The sequence below is a fragment of the Athene noctua genome, chromosome 7 (assembly GCF_965140245.1).
Source record: "Athene noctua chromosome 7, bAthNoc1.hap1.1, whole genome shotgun sequence".
Taxonomy (NCBI): domain Eukaryota; kingdom Metazoa; phylum Chordata; class Aves; order Strigiformes; family Strigidae; genus Athene; species Athene noctua.
Window position 1 is genome coordinate 26,723,539 of NC_134043.1, and position 26,786 is coordinate 26,750,324.

A 26,786-nucleotide genomic window follows, 5' to 3' on the forward strand; every position below is an offset into this window, starting at 1 on the left:
GCAAACACTTTTCTCAACTTTCACTATGACAACCTGAGGCAAAACCAAGGGACATTTTTAATCCTCTTCCCAATTTATTTATAGGTGAAAAATAATGTAATCGAAGAGAACATATGTCATTCCTGCCCCTACATAACATACAAGACATTTCAATTAACAAAGTATACATAAAAAGTAGAAAGGAACTTCTAAAGTTTCTAGATAAAGTTTCTTCTTTTATTTTCCTCCTGTTCCCACAGATTATGGTAACATCTTCCCAAGTACAACCTTCTCTAATTTACAGCATATTCAGCATAAGCAATTCCCCGTTAAATCTCCCTGCAATATGCCTATTTACACACACACGCAAGCCTTCATTAAGGCAGAGGTCAGCTACAACATCCATACACAAAGTGCAGAAGAGCCCTCACTGTACATCCAGTAAAAAGGCTGCTGAAAACTTAAGGAGTGGCCTACCACTATGGGCTGGATTCTACTCAAAGAGGGAAATAACTGACAATCTCTACAGGTATTAATTTACTTCCACTTTACATAGATTAAAATGCAGGTATCTAATCCTAGATCACTATTCCTTCCCCTCCAATTAAGCAAGTTTTGAATATTAATGACAGAGGAATCCATTAAAAACAGCATATAAAACATCAAGTGATCGCAGAACATGAACATGGAACATATTACTGGATGCTGAAGAACTGCCCACAAACACTTTCAAGTCATTCAGGCAAGGCACAAAAGGAATTGCATCTAAGATCATAAACTAAGTCTTCAGAGGGGTCAAGAACTTTGAGTTAACATTATGACTTTATCCAATCAATTAATTAATCCAGCAGCTATACAGCAATACAAATTTCATTATCAGATGAACTGCACTTAGAGAGTTCACAATCACTTTAAGCATTTCACAGATTTAACATACTGCAGACCGATATTAAAAAAAAAAAAAAGATTCCAGTGGTTAAACACAGACAGAATCAGGACCCAGGCAAAAGAGGAGGCAACCCCAGGATATCCTGGCTGACAGCAGGCGCCCGCAGGCACACACACAGGAGCCGCTGTCCCATGCGTGGCGGCGGTGTGAGAGCACGCGGGTACCAGCGCCACATGGCTCACAAGTCACAGGAACTCCTCTTGCACAAGGAACAGTACGTGTCGGGCACTGCTTCCTACTCTTCTGGCAGACATGCAGCAACAGGTTAAACTTGGACAACAAAGTTATTAATCCTATACTTTTCCCCTGCCTCTCCACCAAAGGTTCCACACTGGAGGCGAGAACAGTCGATCTGTGAATCATTTCCTAAACCACAACACATGTCAGAAAGCATATTAAGGTGAAATAACCCCAGTCTTGCCCACCTGAACATACTGACCTGAAAACTACCACATCTGAGGAACAGACTGAATGCTCCTACCCGAAAGACCATGGCATTAACAGCTTTTTAGCAATTCTACTCTAAGGTGCAGCTTGACAACATCGCTAAGGAAAATGCCATGACTATCTCAGACTGGCTCTTAGGAAGCATTTCTTCCCAGAAGGGGTTGTTGGGTGTTGGAATGGGCTGCCCAGGGCAGGGGGGGAGTTCCCATCCCTGGAAGGGTTGAAGAGTCGGGTTGACCCAGCGCTGAGGGATCTGGTGGAGTTGGGAACGGTCAGTGTGAGGTTCATGGTTGGACTGGAGGAGCTTCAAGGTCCTTTCCAACCGAGATGATTCTGTGATTCTGTAACTGCTCCCGGAAAACGGTGCCTCTGTCTCCTCTGTCCCTCGCATGCTCTTCCGTGTCAGGTGTCTACCCCTGCCTGTCCACAGGGTGGGCCACGCCAGGGAACCAGTATGCAAGAAACCCCGCCCCAGTTCTACCAGGAAAACAAGTATAATTCGCATAATAATGGGCACCACAGGAGGACTTTTACCACCAAACCACAAGCCTAGAGGTGGAAGGAAAGGAACCGAACCTCTTGGGGGCAGCAAATCAATCGATGGGCTTTAAGTACGTTGTCAAAGTGAACTTATCCTGGCACCGCATGTTTGCTACCTCCGAGCAAGGACTTGTTAACTAGAGATGTGAAGGGAATGTCACCGTATTTCTGCCTGGAAACTTAATATACAGGAAAACATGAAAACGTTAGGAATTTTAGAGAGATCTGAAGCGAGATATTTAAGATTTTAGCTGTAATTAGGAATAGATTTTTTTTTTAAAAGGTGTTTTCAGAATATCCAGCTACATACTAACTGACCGTTTCAGTGCCAGCTGAGATTGAACGGAAAAACATCTCACGGTTATTTCAAAACCCTCTGAAAGGCCCCTACTACCGCTTCCACCCAGCGGCAGAGGCCGGGCGGCCGGAGCCACCCCCCCGGCGCAGCCCATCCGCCGCCGCCGGGTGACCCCGCACCGCCACCGGCCGCAGGGGGCCCGGCGAGAAGAGCGCGGGCCCTCGCAGCCCCGAGCCCGGCTCCCTATTGCGGGTGTCGCCCCCGTCCCCAATCCGAGGAGCCCCGGGGCCGCAGGCCCCACCGCTGCACCGGAGCCCCGGGGGACGAGGCTCTCGCCGCCGCCCAGGCACCTCGAAGGGGCCAGGCCCCCACCCCGTCCTGGGCGGACGGCGGAAGCGACCCGCAGGCTTCCTGCCGCGGCGCGGGCCGGGCCGGGCCGGGCCGGGCCGGGCCGGGCCGGGCCGGGCCGGGCCGACCCCCCCCACCCTCGCCCCGGTCACCGGCTCCCCGGCCCCGCTCACCCTCCGACAGCTCCAGCTCCAGCTCCGCCAGGCTCTCGCGCACCTCGGGCGGTAGCGGCACCGCCTCCAGGGAGCAGCCGCCGCGCTCCGCCGCCATGGCGCGGCCGAGGAGCGAGCGGGCCCCGCCAGAGCCGCCGCCCAGCGCTGCCGCAGGTGGGGCCGGAGGCGGGGGGAAGCGGCGGCGGCGGCCCCGGGCCGGACCGGGCCGGGAGGAGGCGCCGCAACGACCCTGCGGCCCCGCGCAGCCGCTGCCGCAGCCAGGGCCGCGTGCCCCGCGCAGGGGCGGGGCGGGGCGGGGCCGGCGGGGGGGCGGGGCGCTCCCAGGCCGCCTCGCGCGCGCGGGACCCCCCTGGCGGCGGGAAGCGACGGGGCGGCGCCGCTGGGGGCGGGGGAGCGCCCGCCCCTCCGCCGCCGGACGCAGCTCGGGGCTACCGGCCAGAGCTCCCCTAGCACCGTGCGCCTTCCGGGGCTGAGGGCGGGCAGCCCCGGGGCTGCGGAAGGCCCCGGCCCCCGGTGTGTCCCGGCGCGACCTGCCTTCTCCCTCATCCGGTTCCTGTCCTTCCCCTTCCCTTGCCTTCCCGGTGCTGTGCCCCCCTTCGGCAATACCGACACCCTACCTTCTCTCCCTCCCCACTTCTTCCTCCCGGCAGGAAATAGGGAACGTGGCCGAGGCCGGGGCCCCAGGGCCCATCCTGCTCACAGCGTCTTCCGGGAGGGGGCACAGGTTTTCATGGAGCAGTCACACTGTGAGTCCTCGGAAGTAGGAGAACTTGGATGGGAAGTGCTGCTTGGGCCTGCATAAAGTTTTAAAAAAAAAAAATATTCTAAAGACAACCACCTTTGAAGGTCACTGCAGGGACCAGCAGGAAATGTGCAGCCTGTATTGATGCAGAGGCTCATCCCAGTTTAACCACCCGTGCCAGGGTGGACAAAGGGCAGGACAGCAAGGCCTGATCTCCCTCTGGCATTCCTCAGCCCCCCAGAGACTCCTGCAAAGGGAAATCCGGGACCTTGCCAGTGGTCCTGACCACAAGGACTGCTCAGTCACTAGCAGTATCTTTCCTGAAGCCAGAAAGTAGGGAGGAAATCCAGGGCAAAGTTTTCTACTAACAACTATTTCTTGCTGCTGAGGAAGTCATCACCTGAAAGCTGTTCTCATGCACATACATGACAGGTATAAAAAAAATGACACAGGTTTCACGTGAGTTAGCGTAGGTTCACGTCACAGAGCAGCCCAGCACCAACGGTACAGTAGAGCCTTCCAACAAGGGAGCAGCTTGGGGCTGCACACCACCAAGCAGCAAGAGATAGGACCCCATTCATGTTGGACAGCACCGTGTTTGCATTCTGTGGAACGTGGATCACTGGCATGCTGTAGCATAGCTCAGTGGGAGACAGGCAGACATTTGCATTAACAGATACTCCAGGTCACTGCAGCAGTAGGAGAATCGCTACTCATGCTCCATTCAAGCCAGATTACCAAAAAATGTCTTTGAGGATGAGCCACTTTCTGTTCCTGTTACCTACAACCGGTCCTTCCTTCCCTTTCCTTCTGCTCCTGCCATCTCTTCTTCTTTCCCTACCCAGCCCCAAAATGCTTCAGCCTCTGATTTCTTTGCTCACACTACCGAGGTCAACACATCACAAGAATGGATCCCATATAGCTGCCCTTCAACACAGCAGTACTTGGAAAGCCATGCTGTTCAAAACTTCACCACCTCGCACTGAGGAGAAGCATTTCTACCACACTTCTTCCCTGTCTTTCAGAAACTGTCTCTTTGGGATCCAGGGAGCTGATGGGAGCGTAGCCACAGGCAACACATTAACTAAAGCTCACAGATCCTGAAGGACTCACAGGCTTGATTTCTCCTCTGCAGACTTTGGGTTGAAACAGCACTGAGGGATCTGGTGGAGTTGAGAACGGTCAGTGTGAGGTTCATAGTTGGACTGCAAGATCTTCAAGGTCTTTTCCAACTGAGATGATTCCGTGGTTTCTTTTCTGAATAGGGGGCTGTAGCATCTGCTTCTTACCCCCCACATCTCCCCCATGTTTCTGGGAACAGCAAATGTCCAAGGAGACCATCTTAGAGGGGCAAGTGCAGTGCCTGTGGGGTAGGTCTCTATGGAGGGAGGAGTAGAGGCAGGGGACTAACATCTCACAGGCTGTTACAGGAAGGTTCCACGTGAACACACAGCAGAATACAAGCCCTGCAGAGGCATGTGCAGAAGCAGGGGACAAGCCCGGCCATTCAGTGGGTGCCAACTGCTTGGCTTCCACAGGTGGTGTGGGACCCTGGCTGGGGAAACCTCAGCAGCCAATGAATTGAGTTAATAACAGCTCACAGGGCTGAGAGGTGACTTGCTAACAAGCCAGCCTTATTTCCTTCATAGTCCTCATTTCTGAAGATGAAGTAGGCTGTGCATAGAAAAGCTTAAATTATCCACAAAGTGCAAAGGGAAAATAGTGTTTGTTCCTAGGGTTTTTGTGTACACACTAAGGGAATACTTGAATGGTTTTCATCCTGAAACAGTGAATCTTTGGGACATTAAATTACTTATCCTGTAGATTGACTTAAAAATGTGTAAAAGTCAAGTTCACTTGAAACAGAACTGATCCTTATGATATGCCAATGCATGAACACCAGGGCACGCCAGGGAACTAAATAAATGCACAGGTGTTACAATTCTGCTTATACTTTTTCTAAAGAAAAACAAAGAGAAGAATGAATCTTAGGTTATCCCAAGAACCACATGGCTTCTGTGAAATATCACAGAAGGAAGTCTTTATTCAACATGATATTTGGAATGCTACTGCACTGCACATGACGGATGGAAATGGGTGTACCACCAGAACCTCCTCTTCTCCTTCCCCCTTCCCTTTTCTTTCACCACCTCTTTTCCCTTCTCTGACCAGCAACTTCATACAGAGCCCCCCAAAAGGTACCTACAGCACAAGGGCAGAGCTAGGATTTGCACTCAGGAGTTTCACCTACATGAGAGGTAGATAGAGTTTAGGGGTTTTGGGTTTTTTTACCAAAAATGTATACAGCTAAACAAAAGTTATGAGCCTTTTGAATAGGAAAATGAAGCAAAAAGGATCCAGACTAAATAAATCAGTACCAGCAGTCCAGTTGTGTTAAAAACTTCTAATTCATTGCTTGTATTGTATAGTGCTTGTACTTATTTTTCTATCCCATCTATTTGCAGTTTAGACTAAACTTAATTTCTACTTCTCTGCATTGACTCTGTTTATTTTCACATTTATAAACACTCATCTAATCCAAATCTACTTTGGAAACATTTTTCTTAAAGTTCCTGAACATGGAAGAATTTCTATAGCACAGATGCTCCAGTTTGCTGAGTGTCACAAGCAGCTCTTTTTCAGACTACTCAGAGTCTCTGGTGAGGGTGCAGCCAGCTGAGTTCAGCTGTTTCCAAACTCCTTGTAACAGAGCCTTCCAGAAGACGGGCCTGTCTTATCTCTCAAGCTCCAGCATGGGTTTGCTCATATGTGGCTTAGCACCCATTTCCTTTATTCAAATTATCAGCAGATACAGCCCAGCACACTAGTGGCTGGTTGTGACAGGGCAGTGAGAGAAGATACCTGCCCAAGATGTCACCTGGAGCAGGGAGGAGGGGACACACTTGCAGTGCAGTAAGGGCAGACACCCTGTACTGTGTGGAAATACCAGACCTTGAACACAGAGGCAAGCTCCCCCCAAAGCTCTGCTCAGCTGCCGTGGTGGTGGCAGGGGGAAGAACCAGGTACTCCCACACTGCACTGCACCAGAGGGAACATGAGAGGAAACTGGAAGGACAGCTCTGACAGGGAGTCAAGTTCATGGCTGGAAAGATCAGTCCGATGGGTGATGGTCACTCTGTAGGAAAACCTAACGTTCACTTGACTTCCTGAGCAGGCACAGATTAATTATATTGCATGAATTAAGTCAGACCAAATATATCATGCATGCATAGCTCAGTCATAGAAGAACTCAAGGAGTGGTGGCTTGACACTGAATTGGAATGTGATGAGAGAGACCAAGGGAAGGATAACTTATTTATTGTCAAACCAGAAGAGCAAACCCTAAATTCACAGAAGACTACACATATCTCTGATAGCTGGGAGAGTATTTTAGCTGTTCTGTTAGTCAGAATGATCCTACATAAATATTAAAACCTAAACATTCCTAAAATTTTAGGAACAGCAGGAAAAGTAAATAGGTAAGGTGGAAACAAATAACCATACAATGTAAGAATTCACTAATAAAAAGCCATTTTAATAACTTTTCTTTTTTTACAAGGAATCCAGCTATAAGCTATAGAAAAATAAACACCAAAGAGACTCTTTGCAACTTACAACACAGTGATGCAGGCACACTTCAGCTGTTAACTTAGTAATAATTTCACATGAGAATGTAAAACATTGTTCTTAGTGAAAAGTAATTTCCTCTTGAAGTACTAAAATATAATAAAAAGAATCATATAAAAATCTGATGCAAAAGCACTGCCCTTCATTCAGTTGCACAAGAGATCACAAGTGCCTCCATTCAGTATGGACCAACTCAGAAGAAAGCAGTAACTCAGGGGGGTTCACAGCACAGATCCCAAGTGGTCTCATCACTTTTTCGTGTTTCCCTGGCGAGGTGAGCCTGGAACTTTTCCTAAATTTAAATAAAACAAGTGAGTATTAGGAAACTGCTTGTGTTACAAAGCGACAGGGTGCAGTTAGCAGCATGTAATTTCCTCAATGTGCTTCATATGAGCTATGCTGAAAGCAATTCCTGTTTTCATGAGGCACCCAGGAGCAATACAATACAAGATTTGAAAGCTCAAGTGTCTGCCGAAGCGAACCTTCGCACACCAAGCTCAGGGCTCCATCACGGGCTACCTTACACCCAGCAGCAGCGCTGCTCGGCTCCACCCCACCGCTCCTGCACTGACTCCATCTGCATTCTGTGGCTGGACGAGGTCTTGTCACTGATGGGATGTTGTAAAGTTCATTAGAACCTGGGAAATCATTTTGCTCACAACACAGTTCTAAAGGTTGCAACATCATTCTGTAATTTCTGACATCATTCTGGTAACATGAAAATGACAGAAATGACATACACGTCCCACAAAATTGCTATTCATGGTGTCCCAGTTGTGGAATACTGATTCCACGTGTAGTGTAAAGCAAAATACCTTATTTCTATAAATGCTGTCAGGTTTCAGATCTAAAATTTGTTCATGTATCTATATCTGCCACAAACAATTTCAGTATTTGGGGGGGTGAGGGGACAGGGGGACCACCAAAACCAAAGTCACAGTATTAAGGTTTCTAGGTAAAATTCTCCTAAGAATAATGTCAAAGTTCCCATACAGAAGTGTCACTGTAGCTGCTGCCTTTAATGATAGAAGCAAGACTAGGATTTGTAAGCAAAGCTAGCCTTGGGTTGGTTTTTTTTTAGCTTTTTTTAAAAATTAGATCAACTCAGAGCATCAGAAAAACAGGTAATATTTTAGACTTCCACCAGAGCTGTTGCCCAGCTATACCAGACTCCTGTGAATGTTGACAAAGCCAGGATGCCTCCCTTTCTAGAGAAACATGTAATCTTAAAGTATAATTTTTCAAAGTTAATACTAAAAATGTGTTAGCAATGCAACATGTAATCATAAAAAAATTGCCTCAGAACTTAAGAATCATTATTCTTCCAAAAGCAGTAAAGTCAGTAGTCACAATAATGCCTTTTACAAATTGTGGGGAAACTGAATGAGAACAATACAGCACCTCTACAACGCAGACCGAGTGTTCAAATCTAGTACTGCTGGGCAGCCAGGGTGGTGGGTGCCATTCGAATGAGCATCTGCAATGACTGCAGGGCCAAGAGTCACTCATTTAATGCTGTGATTAGTGACTGAATCCCCACTCATCCCACAAAAATCACCACACAGATGATCTGCTGTCAATAAAGACCAGAGGAGTGACAAGTGGTAAGAGCACTGGTGACTGGCAGAGATTTTGTGGATACAGTCAAATATTTTTCTCATCTCTGGACAACTGATATAAGCCACGCATCTCTGGGCAAAGGCTGAAGGACAATTACAGGAGGCAAGTCTGCCTGGGAAACAGCAGCTGACAACCGTTACGCTTAGTGAAAGAAACATGTAAGATGTGTATGTGCGATGTGTGAAGGAATCCACATGGCACAGCCCACCGTACTAGAGCCTGGGCACCTTTCCAGCTTCTGGCTGAAATTATGAGAAGCCAAAGGTGGTGGAAGGAAGTAACTAGTGCTTGCCTGGAGATCAAGGACCACAACACCCAAAAGGAGCATGACAACGTAAACTGATTGTGGGGATGAGTAGCCAGAAGAAACAGTGGGGAGGAACCAGCCACAGCAGATGGAAGAGATGAAGGTTGGATGAAAACATTGATGGCGTTATCTGACCTAGAGACCCAGACCAGGTCAGACCAGACCAGAGAACTAGCAACACAAACCCGGGTGGGTGGAGGAAGCTTTGGGAAAGATGCTCCTAAGACCTTGGAGGAACAGCTGTCAGTAGGCTCCTTGGGAGCCTCCACAGCAGAGGCAGCACTGGAGCTTTGTGCTCCTCCCCGGGCCTGTGATGAAGCTCTGTGCTGGGGACCATGGTCATGATGGTCCATCCCTATCAGGGACCTGAGCTAGCACAAGTGCCTCCTCCCATCACCTCCCAGCATCAGCATGCAGGAGCACGACTGCCCCAGCACAGCCATGGCACAGGCTGTCTGCAGGTGCACTGATACTGTAAATATTATGTTGCTGTTCAATTTATGTTGCTACCGTGTGGTGGGGAAGGCAGGGAGCAGGAGGCTGCCTCCACAACACAATGGTTACACGTATAAACAAGGAACAAGTTATCATTGTATTTGGTCTAGCACAAACAACACTGCAGCTGGAGGTCCAGCTCTGTTTTCACAATTCAGAGATACTAATACACTGGAAAAGGTTTAGACATAAGTCTCAAAAATAACAAAACATTGGAAAAGACATCTAATCATATCTTGACAGGAGGTGATTTGTGGATGATGTGATGACAGTTTATAAATTCTTCCTTGGGACAAGGAATCTCTGTGATATGACTAAGATATATAACAAGAGCAAGTAACTAAAAGATTAAACTAAATTCAGTCTAGAAATTAGGTGGAAGTGTTTTAAACAGCAAAGATAAGTGCCACTACAATCCTTTGTGTGCTCTTTGATCAATCTTAGAACTAGATGGCTGTTTTTACCAGCCTCCAGATTTTTTGTTCATCTGCTATGGAATATAAGGAAGTGATAAATGAGGGGAATATTACAGTTTGTGCTGCAGAGGAAGCCATGTTCAGCGATTACAATGGTTCTCTAATTTTAAGCAAATTAACTCTATACACACCTATATTTACATACATACCATACACACATACAAATAAGCAACACTTGCTTATTTAGTCAAGAGGGGGCCAGAAATCACATGAAATTATTCAGCCTTATCTCTGAAGAATTTCACTTAGGACTTATTGAGAAATGCCACACTTGGACTAGTGGTTGATAGGATTCACAAAAACGTTTAGTTTCAGAGACTTTTATAACTATTCATTAGAATTCTACTCTTTGCATGCTTTAAGTGTTATAGGCAATACATAGGAAGAACCTTGCAAGATATCAGCCCGGACCGTTGGCAGCTGTGAGGTAGTTCTTACCTGGTTGCACACCCCCTAGTCTTTGCTGGATAGCCTCTAAGCGATGGATGTATTCTGTTAGCGATCGTTCAGGATCCTGAGTAGGCAAAAGTGACTTTTCTGAAGCCGAACTTGTGGATAGATGCAATCTTAAAGAGAAAACAAATTATTTTCTTTTTCTCATGCTATAGTCTCAAATAGATATAAGAAAGTTATGGGCAGTAATTCAGTGCAAAGCAAACTAGAACAGTAAAACCCACCACTACCAAAAAATTACATATAAAATAATATAGACCAGGCAGCTTTGTATATAAGGGATTCAAAAGAAAGGATTTTTTGATAAAAGCTGAAATATCTCTGAATAGATAGAATCTACTGATACACAACACAAAAGTCCCCCAGGTAAGAAAGCTGCAGTAAGAGTCAAGTCCAAATGGCCAAGTGAGAAAAGACCCACTTCTGCGGAGCAGGACTGAAGAGGCACATGGTACACCCTGGCACGCACTCTCCTGTTCAGCAGGTAAAATGCTATCTTGAAGGACAAGGTTGAAAAAGGGGACCCTTTAGAAGGTATAATGGATTTCCTTTCTGGACATTAACAACACATTTCAAATATTAGCAGAAGTACACATTGAAGGGACACTGTGCAAACATACTGCTGTTTGGAGTTAGGATTTGTTCCTTCCCCCTGCATCTTCTGATTAGCAGAGGGCAGTTCCTATCCATCCCTGCCTTCTGTATAGCTTTGCCAGGAAACAAAACCAGCAATAGGCATCACTTAATGTACCTTGGATCTGTGTTAGACTTGAGCTACCACTAACCCAGTCACACAGAGTGATCAGTCAGGGCCTAAGATTATTAATACCCTTGTTCCATATAACACAGATTACTTTTCTTGATAAGCAAGCTGCCCACTACTCCTTCTGGCTGTCAGACCCATGGCATGTCAGTGCCATAACAGAGGAACAGGGTGGGGTAGAATTAAGTCTTTTTGGGAAAAGCTTGCAGGTGTTTAATTCTCCAAAATGTTTTGCTAAATTCTATGCAAACCAGAACACCACCTGTCCTTTGTGATAAGCAGCGTCCTGTCCCCACAAAGAGTCAGCAATGTTAAAAAATCTAAAATAATTTGGAGCATTAGCTTTGTGATCAACACAGCTATTTCCTCAATACTCTTTTTTACTGTTTCCCTGTTGATTGAAGTTTTTAATTTAGCAAGGAGGTTAAGAACAACATTTCCCAGGCTGATGGGACTGAACAGCTAACCATCAACTCCTGCAAATCCTTACTTTAAGAAGGAAGCCACACCTTGTGGCTTGGGAGAGGAGACACTACACCCAGTAATGGACTGTGCAATGCCCGAGGCTCCTCTGGGTCCTGGGAGAGCCTGGGAGCAGGAAGGTCAGTAACGGCTGAAGGCCACCTTCCTCCAACTCGAGCACAGAGCCTGCAGCTCAGCACTGTCTTCACAGTACTGTGCAGAATGTCACCTGTGGCATCCAACCCAGCAACAAGTCACTGAGGTTGTATTTCTGTGTGGAACTGGCTATAACGAATGAAAAACTGCAACAGCATGCACCCTGCAAGCTCCTCATCTCCTATTTGTGTGCGTGCACAGAGCCTGAAGGCAACTAATGCTAACACATTGCTATCATATGGTAGGGCAGCTGCTTCCACAGGATGCTCAGAAATTAATCTCCAACTTGGACGGCAAAGGCAACAAGAATTACCCCTCAGAGAAGGCTTACAGACATAGCCCTTGTAAATCCTGTCGCCTGTCCAAATTAAACTGGGGAACACCACTAGGAATGCTCTCAGCCCAAGAACATTAGACATGCTGCCTGAAACAAACACATTTCTTCTCCTGTAGCATCTTGAAAGAAAACATTTACCAGATCTAAGAAAAAAAATAAATTCCTCTTCTCGTTCAAGTACCTCCTCCAAGAAGGGGTTACATTTTTATGAAAGGCTGTTGTCCATCAGGGTGACTAACACAGGCAGATACTGCAGACTGACCTGTTGTGTAAGCAGTAAGAAGATCTGGGGGAGCGGCTCACAAATCTGGCAGAGCTGGTTCTGTGGCACAACCCTGTGTCCCGGGTGGGGGGAGAGCTGACATGAACAGGTGGGGGCTGCTGCTCTTTCAGAATTTCTGTTTTAGCACCAGAAGCTGTGTTAAATATGAAACAATTAAATATGCACTGGGAACCATTCAAAACAGGCTATCATAAACATAACCAATAAAACCCACAAGAATTACAGCAGAGTTCAATTGTGTTTTAAAGGCAAATAAAATACACTTTCCACAGCTAATTACTTTTTCATTTTGTTTGTTTGTTTTAACCAGGCTTAACAAAAATTTGAAATTTTAATGTTGAGCAACTGCCTCCTGCAAATGAAGAACTTGCACTGTTCTCTTTCTCCAGACTTGCTTTTTCAGTAGCTGTTGCTGTAACTGCACAGGGGACATTCTAACATGAACTAAATATTTTTTCGAGAAATTTTAATACTTGTTGTTTGCTCTAACTATATGTTACTGTTGACTTATACTCTCTGACTTTAGAGATAGTGAGAAAGAAAGAGATTTTTTTGTTTGGTGAAGGTTTGGAGCAGGGTGTAGTGGTGGTGTGGTTGTTTTCATTAAAAAAGACAAATCCCTTCAGATAAGTACTTTAAATCACAAAAAGAGATTTTTAATGAGGCTGCCAAAATGCTATTTTGTCTTGAGGTAGAAAGTTCAGCATGCATTTTAGGATCCAAGTGGTTTTATGTAGGAAGTTTCAAGATTCAGGTGGTTTTATGTAGGAAATGGGCTTTTTAAAAATAAGTATTACCAGTAATTTAGAAACAGTAAAAATTACATAGTACCAGGTAATGAAAAATGCGTTATTTCATCTAATTTTTTTTTAGCATTGAAAAGCTACAAGCAATGGAATATTACATAAAATGGGACAGTTCCTTACAATACTGGGTACTGCATCAAGATGTTTGTTTGAATTCTTACAAACACACACACATCCATAAGTAACTCAGAGGAACACAGTCCTTACCAAATGCATCAGAGCATCTATCCATCTGCTTCAGTTTGTCATCTTTGATAGCACTTAATAAACTCCAGCAGAAACAGTTGCAGGATATCTACCATGGTATTAAGTCTCTTCTGAACCTCTGGAACCACTTAAAGCCCCCTTTTCACCTCCAGTAACACTAGCAAGTACACCACTTCTAAAGACTTATCTTGATACCACATATACCCATTTTAATACTATTACAGCAATCTTTGTCCTTGCCTTATTAATAACTTGAGGCATTAATTCCCAGTACAGGTAGCTTCAAACTGTACCAAACATAATTCTCTGAGTTTTAAGAATACAGGACTCTGTTTCGCAGCTTGAACAGTTGCAATAGAGGGAGAAGAGGATGAGCTTGCCACTGCTGTAAACTATAAATTTTGAAAGTTTTTAATTATAATTTCTTACAATGTCCTTGTAAACTCATAATCACTGTGTTCAGAAAATGGATAAACACATTTGTGTTAACATGTGAAGAGATTTTGCCACTTCTCTGGGTATTTTTTTGGTTTTGTTTTTAAATGATACATACATCACTAAAGAGAGATTATGATTAAGATAATGTGCTTGTCCAAAACACTTACCTGTATTACCTCTTATACTGTGAGAAACTGTTTCACCCTGTGTGCTCTTCCTGCTAACCTTGTTCCACTTTTTCACCAAAAACTTTAACCTTAGTAATAAAATAAATTCACACAATCATTAAAAATAAGCAAAAAATATACTGAATTTTAATAATAAACTCTTTGTTGGCATGAAACGTATTTAAACAACATAAGTAACAATCCTGGCAGGAATGGAGGAGGAATTCTTCAACTTCAATCTTTAAAACAAAGCCTTAATGATCCTCTAATGGTTAGAAGAATTTGCTTGTTTTGGCACTGCTCCTCCACTCTGTCCCTAATCCCCCAGGAGTTCTGGGGCAGCTCTTCCTGTCTTAGAGGAGTACTTCAGAGGTCACTGTTCCTGCATTCTTTGATATTGCTATTGCTATAGCATCCACAAAGACAACAGCCTAAAGACATCCTGTGCCATCTCCTGAAAGTCTTAAACTTGCTAGTAATATTTTTTACTAGTCAAGGAAATTGCTCAGAAGTAACCACCTACTACATTTAAAAAATTTTTTTTTTAATTAAATGGACTCAAATGCCATTATGAGATGACAGATTGTCCCAATTACAGCCAGCAAAATCCATTTGATAGTAAAGTGACAGAGTATGACAGAATCATGCCCAGTGAAACACTGGGTTCTGGATTCAAGAGAGGGAAACCATCGCTGATGAGGTGACCAAGGCAGACAAACAGGTAAGGGTCAGACCTAAAAGGACATCAATTTGTAACGGTTTTGCACTGGTTCTCAAATACACTGCAGCTGGGTATCTCTCAAGACAGAAGCATCTTTTTATAAATCTTTAGCTTAGTATGCATCCAACCTAGTACTGACTCTGAAATAGCAGTTTGGCCGAAGTTCTAGCTAACAAGTCATGTACGAACTACTTTTGGAGATAGCTTTTGCTTAATATTAATGTAGGATAAACCATAGGAACTATCAATTTTTTTAATTTACAAGAAAACACCACATATGAGAGACAGTGAAGATTTTGGCTTTACCTTGACACTGCGATGATCGCCCTGACTGTACATCTGAATTTGGTAAAAGGACGGGAACGGGATCCAGAAAGCTGCAGGTCTGCAGGTGAGGGGTAGATTCCCATGCGTGCTATTAGGGAGAGAGTTGCTTGTTCACAGTCCTGAAATCCACCAAGCAGCAGCAAAAGGTATTTCTTCTGATAAACTAGAGCCTTTCTAAAGCTCTCTGCTCTAAGATACTTCCTATATAGCCTCTGCAACTGGAGAAAGAAAAAAAAAAAAAAAAAATCCAATCTGTTAAGTTTTGGCTACAGAAAGCTCAGACAATTTGGTCGCTTTTTCCAGCAGTACCTCCCGCAACCTGGTTGGGCATGGATATCTAAAACCTACTTTGCTTTACAAAATTGTAGAAAGTTATTTAATAATTATGAAGTATGGAAGCAGTGTACATTTATCACTAAAATTAAATTCTGAGCAAGTATTTGTATAACAGACTCTGTGACTTGCCCAGTTTTGGTGCAAAGTAGCAGTATTATGCTCCAGCAGTTCAGACACCACCCACGGAGGCTTGTACCAAACCTACTGAATTTCTGTATTTCTATGAAGTCTTGGCTAGGCTTGAAAATTCTGGCATGGTTACTAGCTGCTGTGCAAAAAACCAGCCACAAACAAGCTGTCTTCATGTCAAACATCCACGCTGAAGATGCAAGGGCGGATGGAGCTAACAGCTGTACACAGCTAAAAAGCACTCAAGTTTGGAGTGTCAGACTGCCTGAAATCTCCTCAGTGTTTCAAAGCAAAACTGTCATACCCAAAACTCTAAAAAATATTGTCTTTAACAAAAACCATTACATCTGCTTTAAATAAATACTAACTAGAAAACATGTTGGGATGTGTCCATCTGACTTGATTACAATCAAATGTGTCAGAAATAAAAAGTATTTAAGATTAGGGAGAAAAATATAAGTAATAGGTGTTTGATATTCTCATGCTTGGACAAGAAATCTGAATCCCCCTCTCATTTAAGAGTAGAAAGGGGTTCCAAAGATCTAGGTTACTTTTGGTGCAAGTTCCTGTTCAATGCTGAGAAAATTACAAAGGAGATTTTCTGATGAGATACATATGAGGAAAGTGTTCCTAATTTAATATGCAGTTTATAAAATGTTCACTTATAAAATCACCTTTTAAAATACCAACTGAAAAAAAGACTACAGTCATAAGTGTAATTTAAATGCCATAATCTGACAGATACTTATATCCCCAGAAATCCGAGCTGTATACTTCCTGACTCTCCTGCAACAGCAAGTGTTAGTAATTCTGTTTTTTTAAATAAATAGGATAAATTACCTGTTCTACATGTGACATTAATCACTTAGGCAGTGCCCAGGAACACAACTATCAAGAACTGAACTCTCCAGAGGTTCTTATAGCTGGCAACAGTTCTCACAGAGCAAATCCGTAAAACAGGAGAATAGTGAAAGCAAACCAAGTGCCAGAGGTTTAACTATGGTACCGCTCGCTCGTCAAGCTCCAGACAGCCCATTTGCTGGCCATCATGATAATTTTACCTTAGGACTGGAAGTTTCTACCACTGGTTTGTTTTCAATTTCAACAGTCGCTTTAGCCAGTTCAGATTCCGCCTGTTTCAATGCATTCTGCAAAATGTTTCTCTCTCGCTGCCAAGCATCTCTTTCCAGTTCTTGAACAGAGACGGTATCATCTGGAGATCTGATCTAAAAAAGAAACCCAAAGGAAGTGACCCATGATAGTTTTTGCACATTACTTCCACAGCCAAACATCAAACTGAATAACCACCTAAATTTATGGACAAGCTAAAACATAAAAATAACAAGCATGAAAATCAGCAATAGCATTCAGGTATTAAACAGTAGGATGGGAAACAAACACACAAGCAGCCCTACTTCAGAAGTATCACATTCATAGTTAATCACGCTGCCCCTTCTCTACAGATCTGTCTGATCAGCTTTACAGGAATCCTATTCCCTTTAATAACAGAGTCTCCCATACACTCAGAAATGGAAACAAAATCTGTCTTTCTTCCACATCCACAGGCAGCACAGAAACTGTGAAGAAAGATGTCTGTGTATACGCATGCACAAAAACATGTTGTAAAGCATCTACAGAAGTAAATTCTGAAAATTCACATTCAATTCTGAGAAATTCAGTTTTGTGGTAAGTCATCTCTTCTAGGAATGATACCCACAACTCCAGGTCCAGTTCATCTGTGGAAGTTTTGCCTTCATAACCCTCTTCATATTGACTATCAATTTAATTATCAACAGTTACATCTGTGCATGATGCAGCAGACCACAGAGAAGCAAAACATATTTGAGGTGGTTAATGTTATATCCACTGAAATAAAATCTGTACATTAGAGGAGCCAGTACCCACAACTGACCCTAGCAAATTATTTTAGTACAACCTTAGGAGTTTGAACATTTTCAGAAGTAATTTCTTATGAATACCTTAATACACTAATACATGCCATTTACATTTGACTTCAGTGAAGAGCATAACTTTGTCAAGTAATAAAGTTTAACAAACCACAACCATCTAAGTCTTTTTAGTGCCTGCAATATAGACAGCAAGAAATGGGGATTCCAATGCTATCTGTACCTTAACGGTGCAGAATCCACCTCCTTCCCTTTTGACTTTGCAACATATTTAAAGTTTCTGAAGGAAAAGGTTCTCCACTTCTCAGCTTCTTCCTAACAATTCTCAGAGTGAAAAAAATGCTTCAAGAATCTAATGTTACCTTCAGTATTGTTTTGAAATTAGGCATTTATTTCTGTCCAAGTTAAACTGCTGTCCTGTACTTATTATCTAATTCATAGATGTACTATACGATTTCAGGTTTTATACTGAAGTTAGACTAAAGCACACGTTTCCCTATATATGGCTTTCACTGGCATGGTGGTTTGCCATATCACACATGGAAATGGGACAGAAGAACATTTTGAGAACAAGAGCAGAGGTGAGGACTTCAGATACAAAACATACTTCAGATAAGTATTATTAAAAGTAGTTCAAGCATGGAAAACAAAACCCACTTTTATCATGCTGAAGTGGAGGGGAGATGCTTTATATTCCTCCTCAGCAAGCATCCCAGTAAGGACTACAGGCCCACCAACCCAGGCATTTTACAGACCTGAAAAAGTTCAGTTTGAAGGCAGTAACAGATACTTGTAATATGTGAAGTGCTACACAATCCAGCTACACACTGGATTTCTGCTCCACCAGGTGGTATTTGATTGACCAGTTGATTCCATATTAATTTTGCCACAGATTTCTCAGTCTGGCATTTTGACAGTTTCCCTGTCTAATAGTCCCCAAATTTATCACAACTCAAAGAGCTAACAGCAGTAAATTCCTTTAAGTCTCCAGAGCATGTGGTTCAGTACCTTAAAGGAAAGAGAAATTCAAGGAGGAGACTGAAACAGAAGGTGATTCTAGAAAAAAAAAATAAAAATCAAAGCCTGTAAAGAGGAAAGAGGACCATGTGTGCCCATAGAAGAAAGGATATCAAAGTAGTTTTTGTTCTCTAAGTGATAGAAAGGCATACGTCTTTAGTGTGCTCCACTAGACTTTTTTTGTTAAGAAAAACTTAAGTCCAAAAACTTGAGTCCCTTTGTTTTGGTGTGGCCATAGTCCCTGGAGGAGGCAATTGAAAAGTCTGGTCCCAAAAGAGAAGGGACTGCTATTCTACATGGCATTCATTGGCTTAATGTTAAGAGGTCTGCTAATCAATGGTGCCAAGAACCTCAAAACTGTTGAAGTTGTGAAAAAGCATTCACAACAGTTTCTAACGCATAAGATCTAATGGAATCAGAGGAAAAACAACCCATCCAAACTATTTTTTCTTTTGCAGTAGAGTAATAACTTGGAGGGAGCCAAGCCAGAAAAACAGCACAGCTCTGGTGGGAGTTAAATCTGCTAAGTCACATTCAAATAGAGCCATAAGGCTGTCTGGTTCCATCCCCAGGCTCTCCAAGCACTCTGTCCAGATCAGAGGGCTCTAAAGCATTGGGAGAGGGAGGCTTAACCACAATAACTCCATGAACACCTACTTGGGAAGATGTTATATCCCCCTCCTCAAGGCTGGAGATGATCCATTTGGCAACCACCCAAGTGGTTGCACAGGCAACAGAGGGAAAAATATTTATTGTATTTTGTAAGCAGTCAGACACAGGGAGAACTTGCACCATGCCAAGGCAGTTTGTCATACATCAGATTTGTATTATAGAGCATATGAGAACAACAGAAGGTACAGAAGCCTCTTCACGTACCACAGTCAGAACTCCTTCTCAAAGGTGTGTTTCTGAGGGCCTGCTATCGAGCAGGTGAAGGAAGAGAGAAGCTGAATCGGACAAGAGCCAAGACTTAAGTTAGCCCTAAATCCTGAAAGTTTGGCTGAAATGTGGTTGAAAACCTCTTTATTACAAGAGAAAGACTGAAACAACAGGTCAAAGTTATCTGGTGAATAAGATGGGATTTAAAAAGCTATGTTTTGTATCAATAGACCTGAGCTCAGTCTGTGATAATCCCTAGGCCTGTAAAAAGTATTTGCAATACTGCAAACATCTGTCAAAACACCCCTCCTGAGTTGACAAGCCATTATTGTGCTTTTTGAAAATTACTTTACAATTTGATGAAAAACAACTGTCTCTGGATGCATACAGAAGCAGCACAAACATATCCCAGGATTTGCTATCCTTGGACATATTACATACCTAGGAAAAGAAATGCCATCAGAAGCACTCTGCAATACAACAAAAAAGCAGGAGTCTGATACTAAAATACATTAAACTAATGACAGTGTGAGTACAAGAGTACATCTTTGTTTCATCCCCAAGGCAAAACACCATTTTCCTCAGAATGTTTTACCAAAAAAGGAAGGAGAGGGGAGAAAAACAAATAAAAATCAATCAACTTACATGTATACTGCAACCCAAAGAATGCAGAATAACTTACTGGTAACAAACAAACTTAAGCTGTTTTCCTTACCTGAGATGCGGGAGGAAACAATAAATCTGATTTTAGTTCCTTTAATGTCTGCAGTAAAGAGGTTACAGCTTCATCATTTGATGCAGACCAATCATTAACTGTTCTGTTAAACAGAAATACTTTTTCAGTATCAGGTTATTAATGTACATTTGATTCCCTCTCCTCACTGGATGCCCTTTAAGTTTTGACGCTGTACTTATGCGCTATTCATCACTCAAAATACTACAAACACGCACAGAAATTAGCAAGTTTTGTTAATTTTAAGAGTAGAACTTCTAAGTAGTACTGCATAGGATTTATTCAGAAGTCCGTATTTTATACCAGTTTAAAATTCTATGATACAAATTCAGGCTGCAGCAAAACGTCACTAGTATTTTACTCTGCTGCCAAAGAAATAAGAAATTGCTGCTACTTGGCCACTCATTTCTGACCCCTAGCTTTTCCCTGCCGTGCTTAATGAAGTTTCCCATTCTAAACACGTGTTGATTAACTTGGTTTTTTGATTACTCCCTACTTAGGCTGTTGCAGCTGCCAAACTACCAAATGACTCTTTCCAGTAGGGTTGGGTGTTTTCTGGAGTTCTTTTTAAGTAGGATCATTTCACAGATCTAGTTCAAACACAGGCTCAAAAGCTTCTAATGGGAATGGCTGCAGTGGGATGACAATAACCAGAGTCTGCTGCCACCACAAAACCATGGTTTCACACAAGGTTGAGTCTTGTAAGCAGGTACATCGCTCGCTCCCTTCAGCACAGGGCTCTCAGTCATGACCCACACAAGCTCAGAGGCAGGATGGAAAGAAAACTATTTTATGAACAACTACTCACTTATCTACAGTTTTATATATGAACTCATTCAGGTGTACAGCTACGAAGAGCAACTGTTGTCTTATCTTCTCTAGCTGTTGTTGCTGCTGTTGCAAATGCGGTTTTTCAGTTTCTTTTGCCATGGCCTGTTTGGCATTTCGATCTTTGTTTAAGGTATCCAATAGTTCTTGTTGAAGGTTTGGAGATTGGAGGTTTCTTTCTCTTTCTTTTAAGACTGCCAGTATTTCCTGCAGCTCTTTAATTCTTTGTTGATCCCTCTGGTGTTGCCATTCCAACTTTTGCTATTTAAATAGAATAAGTAGTAGTTAATTGCGTCTTATACATACACACACAACATTATATATATATATATATATATATACACACACACATACTCACATATAAGTGGGGTTTGGTTTGGGTTTTTTTATACACACACAGAGGCTGCAAATAAAAGCATCACACCTAACTAGCATATGCATCTTGGTGTTCCTTAACTCACAGGGCACTTTTAGGAGAAAGCTTACAGTACTGCCTTCCAGGGCCACCAAGAAGCCATTTAATGACTCTGGAGTGGTCATTTTATCCATTCATTTCCAGACATGGTGACTGACAAGTTTCCAGAGAGCCTGCAAAGCCTCCCTCCTCCTCTAATGAAGGAGCTGAGAATCAGGAAGGGTGAAACCGATACTGTTGCAAACCATAATTAGGAGCCTAGATCAAAGTAAGAGCAATGACATGAAAGCTAGTTCAGTTCCGTTTCACGTTTAAGCCATATTCTTCTCCAACTACCAGCAATTCCCAACCTAAGCCAAGATGTAAATATCAGCTTCTGACAACAACAAACCCAGGCACAAACCCCTGAAAACAGCTGCGTTTGAGAAACGCAGGAAAAGAGCTCATTTAATGTGTTTTTCAGAATGCTTTAAGGGAAGGAAATGTTTCAATTAAAGAACACCATCCACAGGGTTAAATCTCAGTTTAAGGCTATTTCAGTGTAAGGCAAGGCTTGCAGAGGCAATCTCACCAGTCTCTCTTGATCTCTCTGCCAGTCTTTCTGTTTCTCTAGCTCTGTTTGTTGTTGCTGTCTTCGCTCTCTCTCCTCTTTGTTTCTATCTTGCTCTTTCATCGTCTTATAGAGCAGCTGCAGTTGTTCCCAGTCAGCTTTTAGCTTTGCTTCTTTTTCCTTCTGGGCCTCTAAGGAACGGATTACCTCTTGCTTTTGACCCTGGAGAGATTCCAGCGTAGCTCGCAATTTGTCGCTGACCTCTCTCTCCTTCTGGGTTTCTTCGCAGCATATCTGTACTTCGGCCTCTAGCTGCCTTTTGGAATGAATGGCCTTCTGGTGCATTCTCTCAATAACAGCAGCTAGCTCCATAGTTCGGGACCTCTCTTCTTCCAGCTGGGCCTGGAGTTCTCGAACAAAGGCTTGTTCCAGCAGCGACTCCCTGTGCTGACAAGAAGCACCTTCTTTCACTCTCATGCTCAACTGCTCTGTCAAAGCACGTTCATGATTCAGGGAATTCAGAAGCTCCAACGAACGATTTTTCTCAGCATCCAAATCTCTCTGTAGCTCCAACAATTTGGTCTGTTCCTGGGACAGAAGCGCTTCACAGCGGGAGTGCTCAATCTGAAGTTCCTTGCGGAGATTATCATTTACCGTCTGCTCGTGCTCCAAGGACACGCTCAGTTGGCTATTCTGCACTGACTGCAGCTCCGAGGCAGCCTGCAGCTCCTGTTCAAAATGGAGAAATACATATCAATAGTCCAGCACAAACACTCATTTGTGGGGCAGGCTGACATTTGGCAGTTTTCAACCTGTTTTATCCAAGAAGAAATTCAAGACTGAACTAGAGCAGTTCAGGTATTAAAAAATTTAATTTAAAATTACAAATTTAATTTTCTAATTACAAGTACTAGAAGCATGTTTGTTAGCAGCATGACATGAAGTTACAAAACCAGAGACTGTAATGTTAAAATATATTCCTGTACATTATTTTTTTCTCCAATTAGTAAGATCCTCATTAGGAAATCACTATTCTTTATGTCACTCAATCACCTTAGTAAGTGATATCTGCAGCAGAAATAAACCATGTTGATTTAAAAAGAAGCAAAAATCTAAGCAGTAAGAGTAAATATAAAACCTCTGGATTTTACAGCCCATCAGTTTAAAGCACACAGTACACACTGATACAGAATCACAGAATCAACTAGGTTGGAAAGGACCTTGAAGAACATCTAGTCCAACCATTAACCTAACACTGACAGTTCCCAACTCCACCATATCCCTCAGTGCTATGTCGATTGATAAAAATAATCCATCTCCGGGTCCATTTTGGGAGTCAGCCTTTCTACAGAAGAAAAGGGGCAGTCCCAGGGCACTTGGAGACAGAGCCAGCATTGCTGTCCTCCTAGCAGGGGGGCCTGCCCTAACCCCCAACCAGCACCACCGGTCCTCTGATCTGGCAGGAAGTCAGGTCAGATGCTAAACTCATCAATTTTCCATAGAAGGGCTTCAAGGGACCATTTGGGAATGCCAGACTGCAGCAATGGGAACCACGGATGGTTTAATCTGTTGCACAATTACACCTGGGGAGTGCACTTTTCTCTTTGCCTTGGCTGAGATGGTCCTTGCCTTCCCTGCATGAACAGTCTTTTTACAAGATGGAGAATGGCAGCACCATGTCCTATCAATGCAAGTAGTAACAAAAATCCCAACAAACAAAAACCACCCATAAACCTAAACACCTACCAGAAAGGTGATGTGAGATGCCAGACTACAAGGAAATAGTCAGAATTGTGCTTCCTTACTTAGGACATTTAACTAGAATTGTTTTGAAGATATCTGATAGAGCTTGGGTTTAGTTTTAAAGTTTAAAAAAAAGCTTTAGGTTAAATCTTCCTTTTCCAGTCACTGTAGGCCTTTTACAAGAACTGGGTCATTGCTATCATGTTATCAGAGAGAAAGTTGTTAATTTATTTTTCTGTTCAGTTTAGAAGAAAGGAAACAAAAATACTTTGGTTAACCTCCAAAAATACATGTTATATTGGAAAGGCTCCAGTCATTCTCTGCCAAGCATATGCATCATTGTGTGGTTTTCTTTATCATCTCCATTGATCATACACATCACGTCCTTATAGCACATTTGCTCTGGAATAAAGGGTGCAGTTACACAACTGTAGAATCTGACTCTCCCTACACAGTAAGGGGTAGTACAAAACTAGTGAAAATGTGAAATATGAAAGCATAAGGCTCTGAAAAAACTAAGAAGATATGGAAAAAAAAGACTAACTACTTTTGCTTATTTCTGCATATGCAATTAAGGAGAGTAACTAAAAGCTTTAAGTCTACGAAAAGAAAATATACAAATTCAGCAGAAGTTTGGGGCTTTTTTTAAACAATTATTAAACAAAAAACATTAGACTTGAAAAAGACTGCAAAAGTAACCTCTTAGTTAACTTCATGCACCAAGGAAGGTGAACCGAAGCACTGAGACGTAGGGCATTACCTCCAAGGCCTTTGTCTTTTCCTCTTCTGCTTTCTTATGCTGAAGCTGCTGTTCCTCAAACAAACCTTGTAGCTCTGTTTCCTTCAAATGTGCAGTCTGCAAGTCTTCAAGTGCAGCTGTCAAATCCTTTTCTTTTTTTTCCAATTCAAAGCTGCAAAGTTCAAAACGACACTTCCATCTATGTTCAGAACAGAACATCCTTCACCAGCAATGCAACCAAGACATTTTCAGTTACTTTTTGTGAGTTGGTCTATTGACTTGTTTCTTTAAGATGGCCTCTGCTCCTTCTAAAGAGGGTCAGTTTTCAAGTCACAGATCTAGCATCTGAAAACATTTACCTCACTGCAAGTAAAACTGGAATTGCTCTGTTTAGAAACAAGAGATAGGGAGAAGCTAGCTATTCTGGCAGAGCAAAACTGTTGTCCTGTGAGAGGAAAAAACCCCATAGGAATGGAGGGGCCTATCATCTACACAAGATGATAAGCAAACCAAAGTACCAAGCAAAAGACTAGACAGAAACTGAAGGAATGAGATGCACATCAGGGATACCGGGATCTACTCTGTTCACACTTTTAATACACCCATATAACATGCACTTGTTTCCACAGCCTTCTCAGTCAAGGCTAAAGGAAAGTTAAATATGCAAATTTGCACTGAAGAATAAATAAATTTAAGCAGTTAGTAAAGAAAACTGAACATTATCCGTGAGAAGTGAGAGGTTAGTTTTCCTCCTTGTGTTTCCAAGTGCTAAGCCATGTGTGGATCCAATGAGGATAAATCTTTCAGACTTGTTTATAAATAAAATAAATGAATAAATCTACTTCTCACCGTAACTGGTTTATTTCTTTCTGAAGCTCTTCTAGGGATTTCTGCAGCCTTTCATTCTCTTGCTTACTTTCATAAAGCTCTGATTTCAGCACTGCTTTTTCTTGATTCAAGAGATTACATGTTTCAGAGGCTCTCTTCTGCTCCTCAGAAAGGGTGCTGTGCAAGTCACTTAAGACAGATTTTTCCTGCTGAAGCTGATATTCTAATAATTCAACTAGGATAAGAAAGTGTTAACAGTTATTTGTATTACAGAGAACTTGACAACATGTTATCAGTTATGCTGGTTCAAACTGGGGGGAAAAAAAAATTCATCTGTATTAAAGTGTTCTTGTCTGGAGAATGAATTTCTTTTCAAACATGAAATGAATCAGCAGAGAGACCCACATACACACTAGAGCTCTGCTGCTTGTGGACCAGGCAAAGTGAGAATATGAAAGCTGGGTGAGACGATGAGAGGTACTGCAATATACTGTAAGCAACCAGTTACTAACGGATTTGAAACTTCATTAAGCAAGCCCATCCATTTACTAGCAAACATACATATAAAGAATTTCCTGAAAATCAAGAAAGATATTTTGCTATCCTTGATGGATTTTCTATACTTATACACAATTTACCAGAGCCACCCTTCAGTTCTATTGCTTTGGGTTATTTTAAAGTTTCTTGTTGCTTTTCACAGATTTTTCTTAACTATTAATATTAAAAGAATAAAAATTCCTTCCTCTGCTGAAATAGTAGGAAACCTGAGTGCATTAGTAAAACTGAAGAATTATACAGCATCTGCTTCTTCGGAAAACAATCTTTTTTTGCCTTTTATCTGCTAAGCAAAAAAGGAAAAGAACTGACACAGAAGGCCAGATAACAAGAACTTGGCGATTACTACCTTTCCTCCGAAGCTGGTGTTCTTGTTTGCTCCCATGATCTTCCGCATTGGTAAGGGTTTCCTGTAACTGCTGTAGCTTCTCCTGGTTCTGAAGATGCGTCATGCGTAGCTGAGCACGGAGGTCCTGTATTTCAGACAACAAGCTATTCCGGTCTGAGGAGAAAAGGTGCTCTACAACCATCTGCCTCTGTTCCTCCTGAAAACAAACCAAGTCCTATTAAATCTACAAGGTTATTTCCATATTTTCTACAGATAAACCCTAGAGAAACCCTTGCAGTACAGATTTTATAAGAAGTCACTCAAATTACTAAGTTCATGCTTCATATTAATGCAAAATGTAACAAAGAAAACCCCACCCCCAATTCACTAGCTTCCAAATAGAGTAATAGTTAATTAATATAGTTTATACATAGTAGTTACGACAGTCAGGTCAGAACCTAAGTAACTAAGAAACTTCAGAAACTAAGTGTTATCAGCAAAAAAATCCCAGATTCAGTTAGATCAGTATACCCTTCGCAAGAGAGGTTTGTGAAACTCTAGATAAAAAGGGAAGGAGGGGAAGAATTCTATCAAATACCTCCTTTTTACTATCACAATCTTTCTGGATGTCAGCTAAAATAATAGGCTTTGTAACACAATATATAAAGTTTGAGAAAA

At 42.5% G+C, this 26,786-nt stretch overlaps 2 protein-coding genes across 11 annotated transcripts in view; both read right to left on the reverse strand.

Moving 5' to 3' along the window:
• Positions 1 to 2,982, reverse strand: part of DIP2A (disco interacting protein 2 homolog A) — a 132,875-nt gene extending 129,893 nt beyond the window's left edge. For 3 of the 6 annotated variants that reach the window (XM_074910150.1, XM_074910148.1, XM_074910146.1), the window contains exon 1: positions 2,735 to 2,980. In XM_074910150.1, coding sequence (XP_074766251.1) covers positions 2,735 to 2,831 — 97 coding nt within the window. In that variant the 5' untranslated portion in view covers positions 2,832 to 2,980. Of the gene's footprint in view, positions 1 to 2,734 lie in introns of all 6 variants that reach the window. The other 3 variants (XM_074910149.1, XM_074910147.1, XM_074910152.1) reach the window with 2 other exon arrangements.
• Positions 2,983 to 6,990: 4,008 nt separating this feature from the next.
• PCNT (pericentrin) overlaps positions 6,991 to 26,786 on the reverse strand; it is a 102,184-nt gene continuing 82,388 nt past the window's right edge. For all 5 annotated transcript variants that reach the window (XM_074910227.1, XM_074910226.1, XM_074910224.1 and 2 more), the window contains 12 exons: positions 26,130 to 26,325; positions 25,247 to 25,460; positions 24,419 to 24,569; positions 21,937 to 22,644; positions 20,931 to 21,211; positions 20,105 to 20,207; positions 16,648 to 16,812; positions 15,101 to 15,339; positions 14,074 to 14,162; positions 12,435 to 12,588; positions 10,440 to 10,567; positions 6,991 to 7,395 (listed from right to left, as the gene is read on the reverse strand). In XM_074910227.1, the coding sequence (XP_074766328.1) occupies positions 7,352 to 7,395; positions 10,440 to 10,567; positions 12,435 to 12,588; positions 14,074 to 14,162; positions 15,101 to 15,339; positions 16,648 to 16,812; positions 20,105 to 20,207; positions 20,931 to 21,211; positions 21,937 to 22,644; positions 24,419 to 24,569; positions 25,247 to 25,460; positions 26,130 to 26,325 (2,472 nt within the window). In that variant the 3' untranslated portion in view covers positions 6,991 to 7,351. The remainder of the gene's footprint in view (positions 7,396 to 10,439; positions 10,568 to 12,434; positions 12,589 to 14,073; positions 14,163 to 15,100; positions 15,340 to 16,647; positions 16,813 to 20,104; positions 20,208 to 20,930; positions 21,212 to 21,936; positions 22,645 to 24,418; positions 24,570 to 25,246; positions 25,461 to 26,129; positions 26,326 to 26,786) is intronic.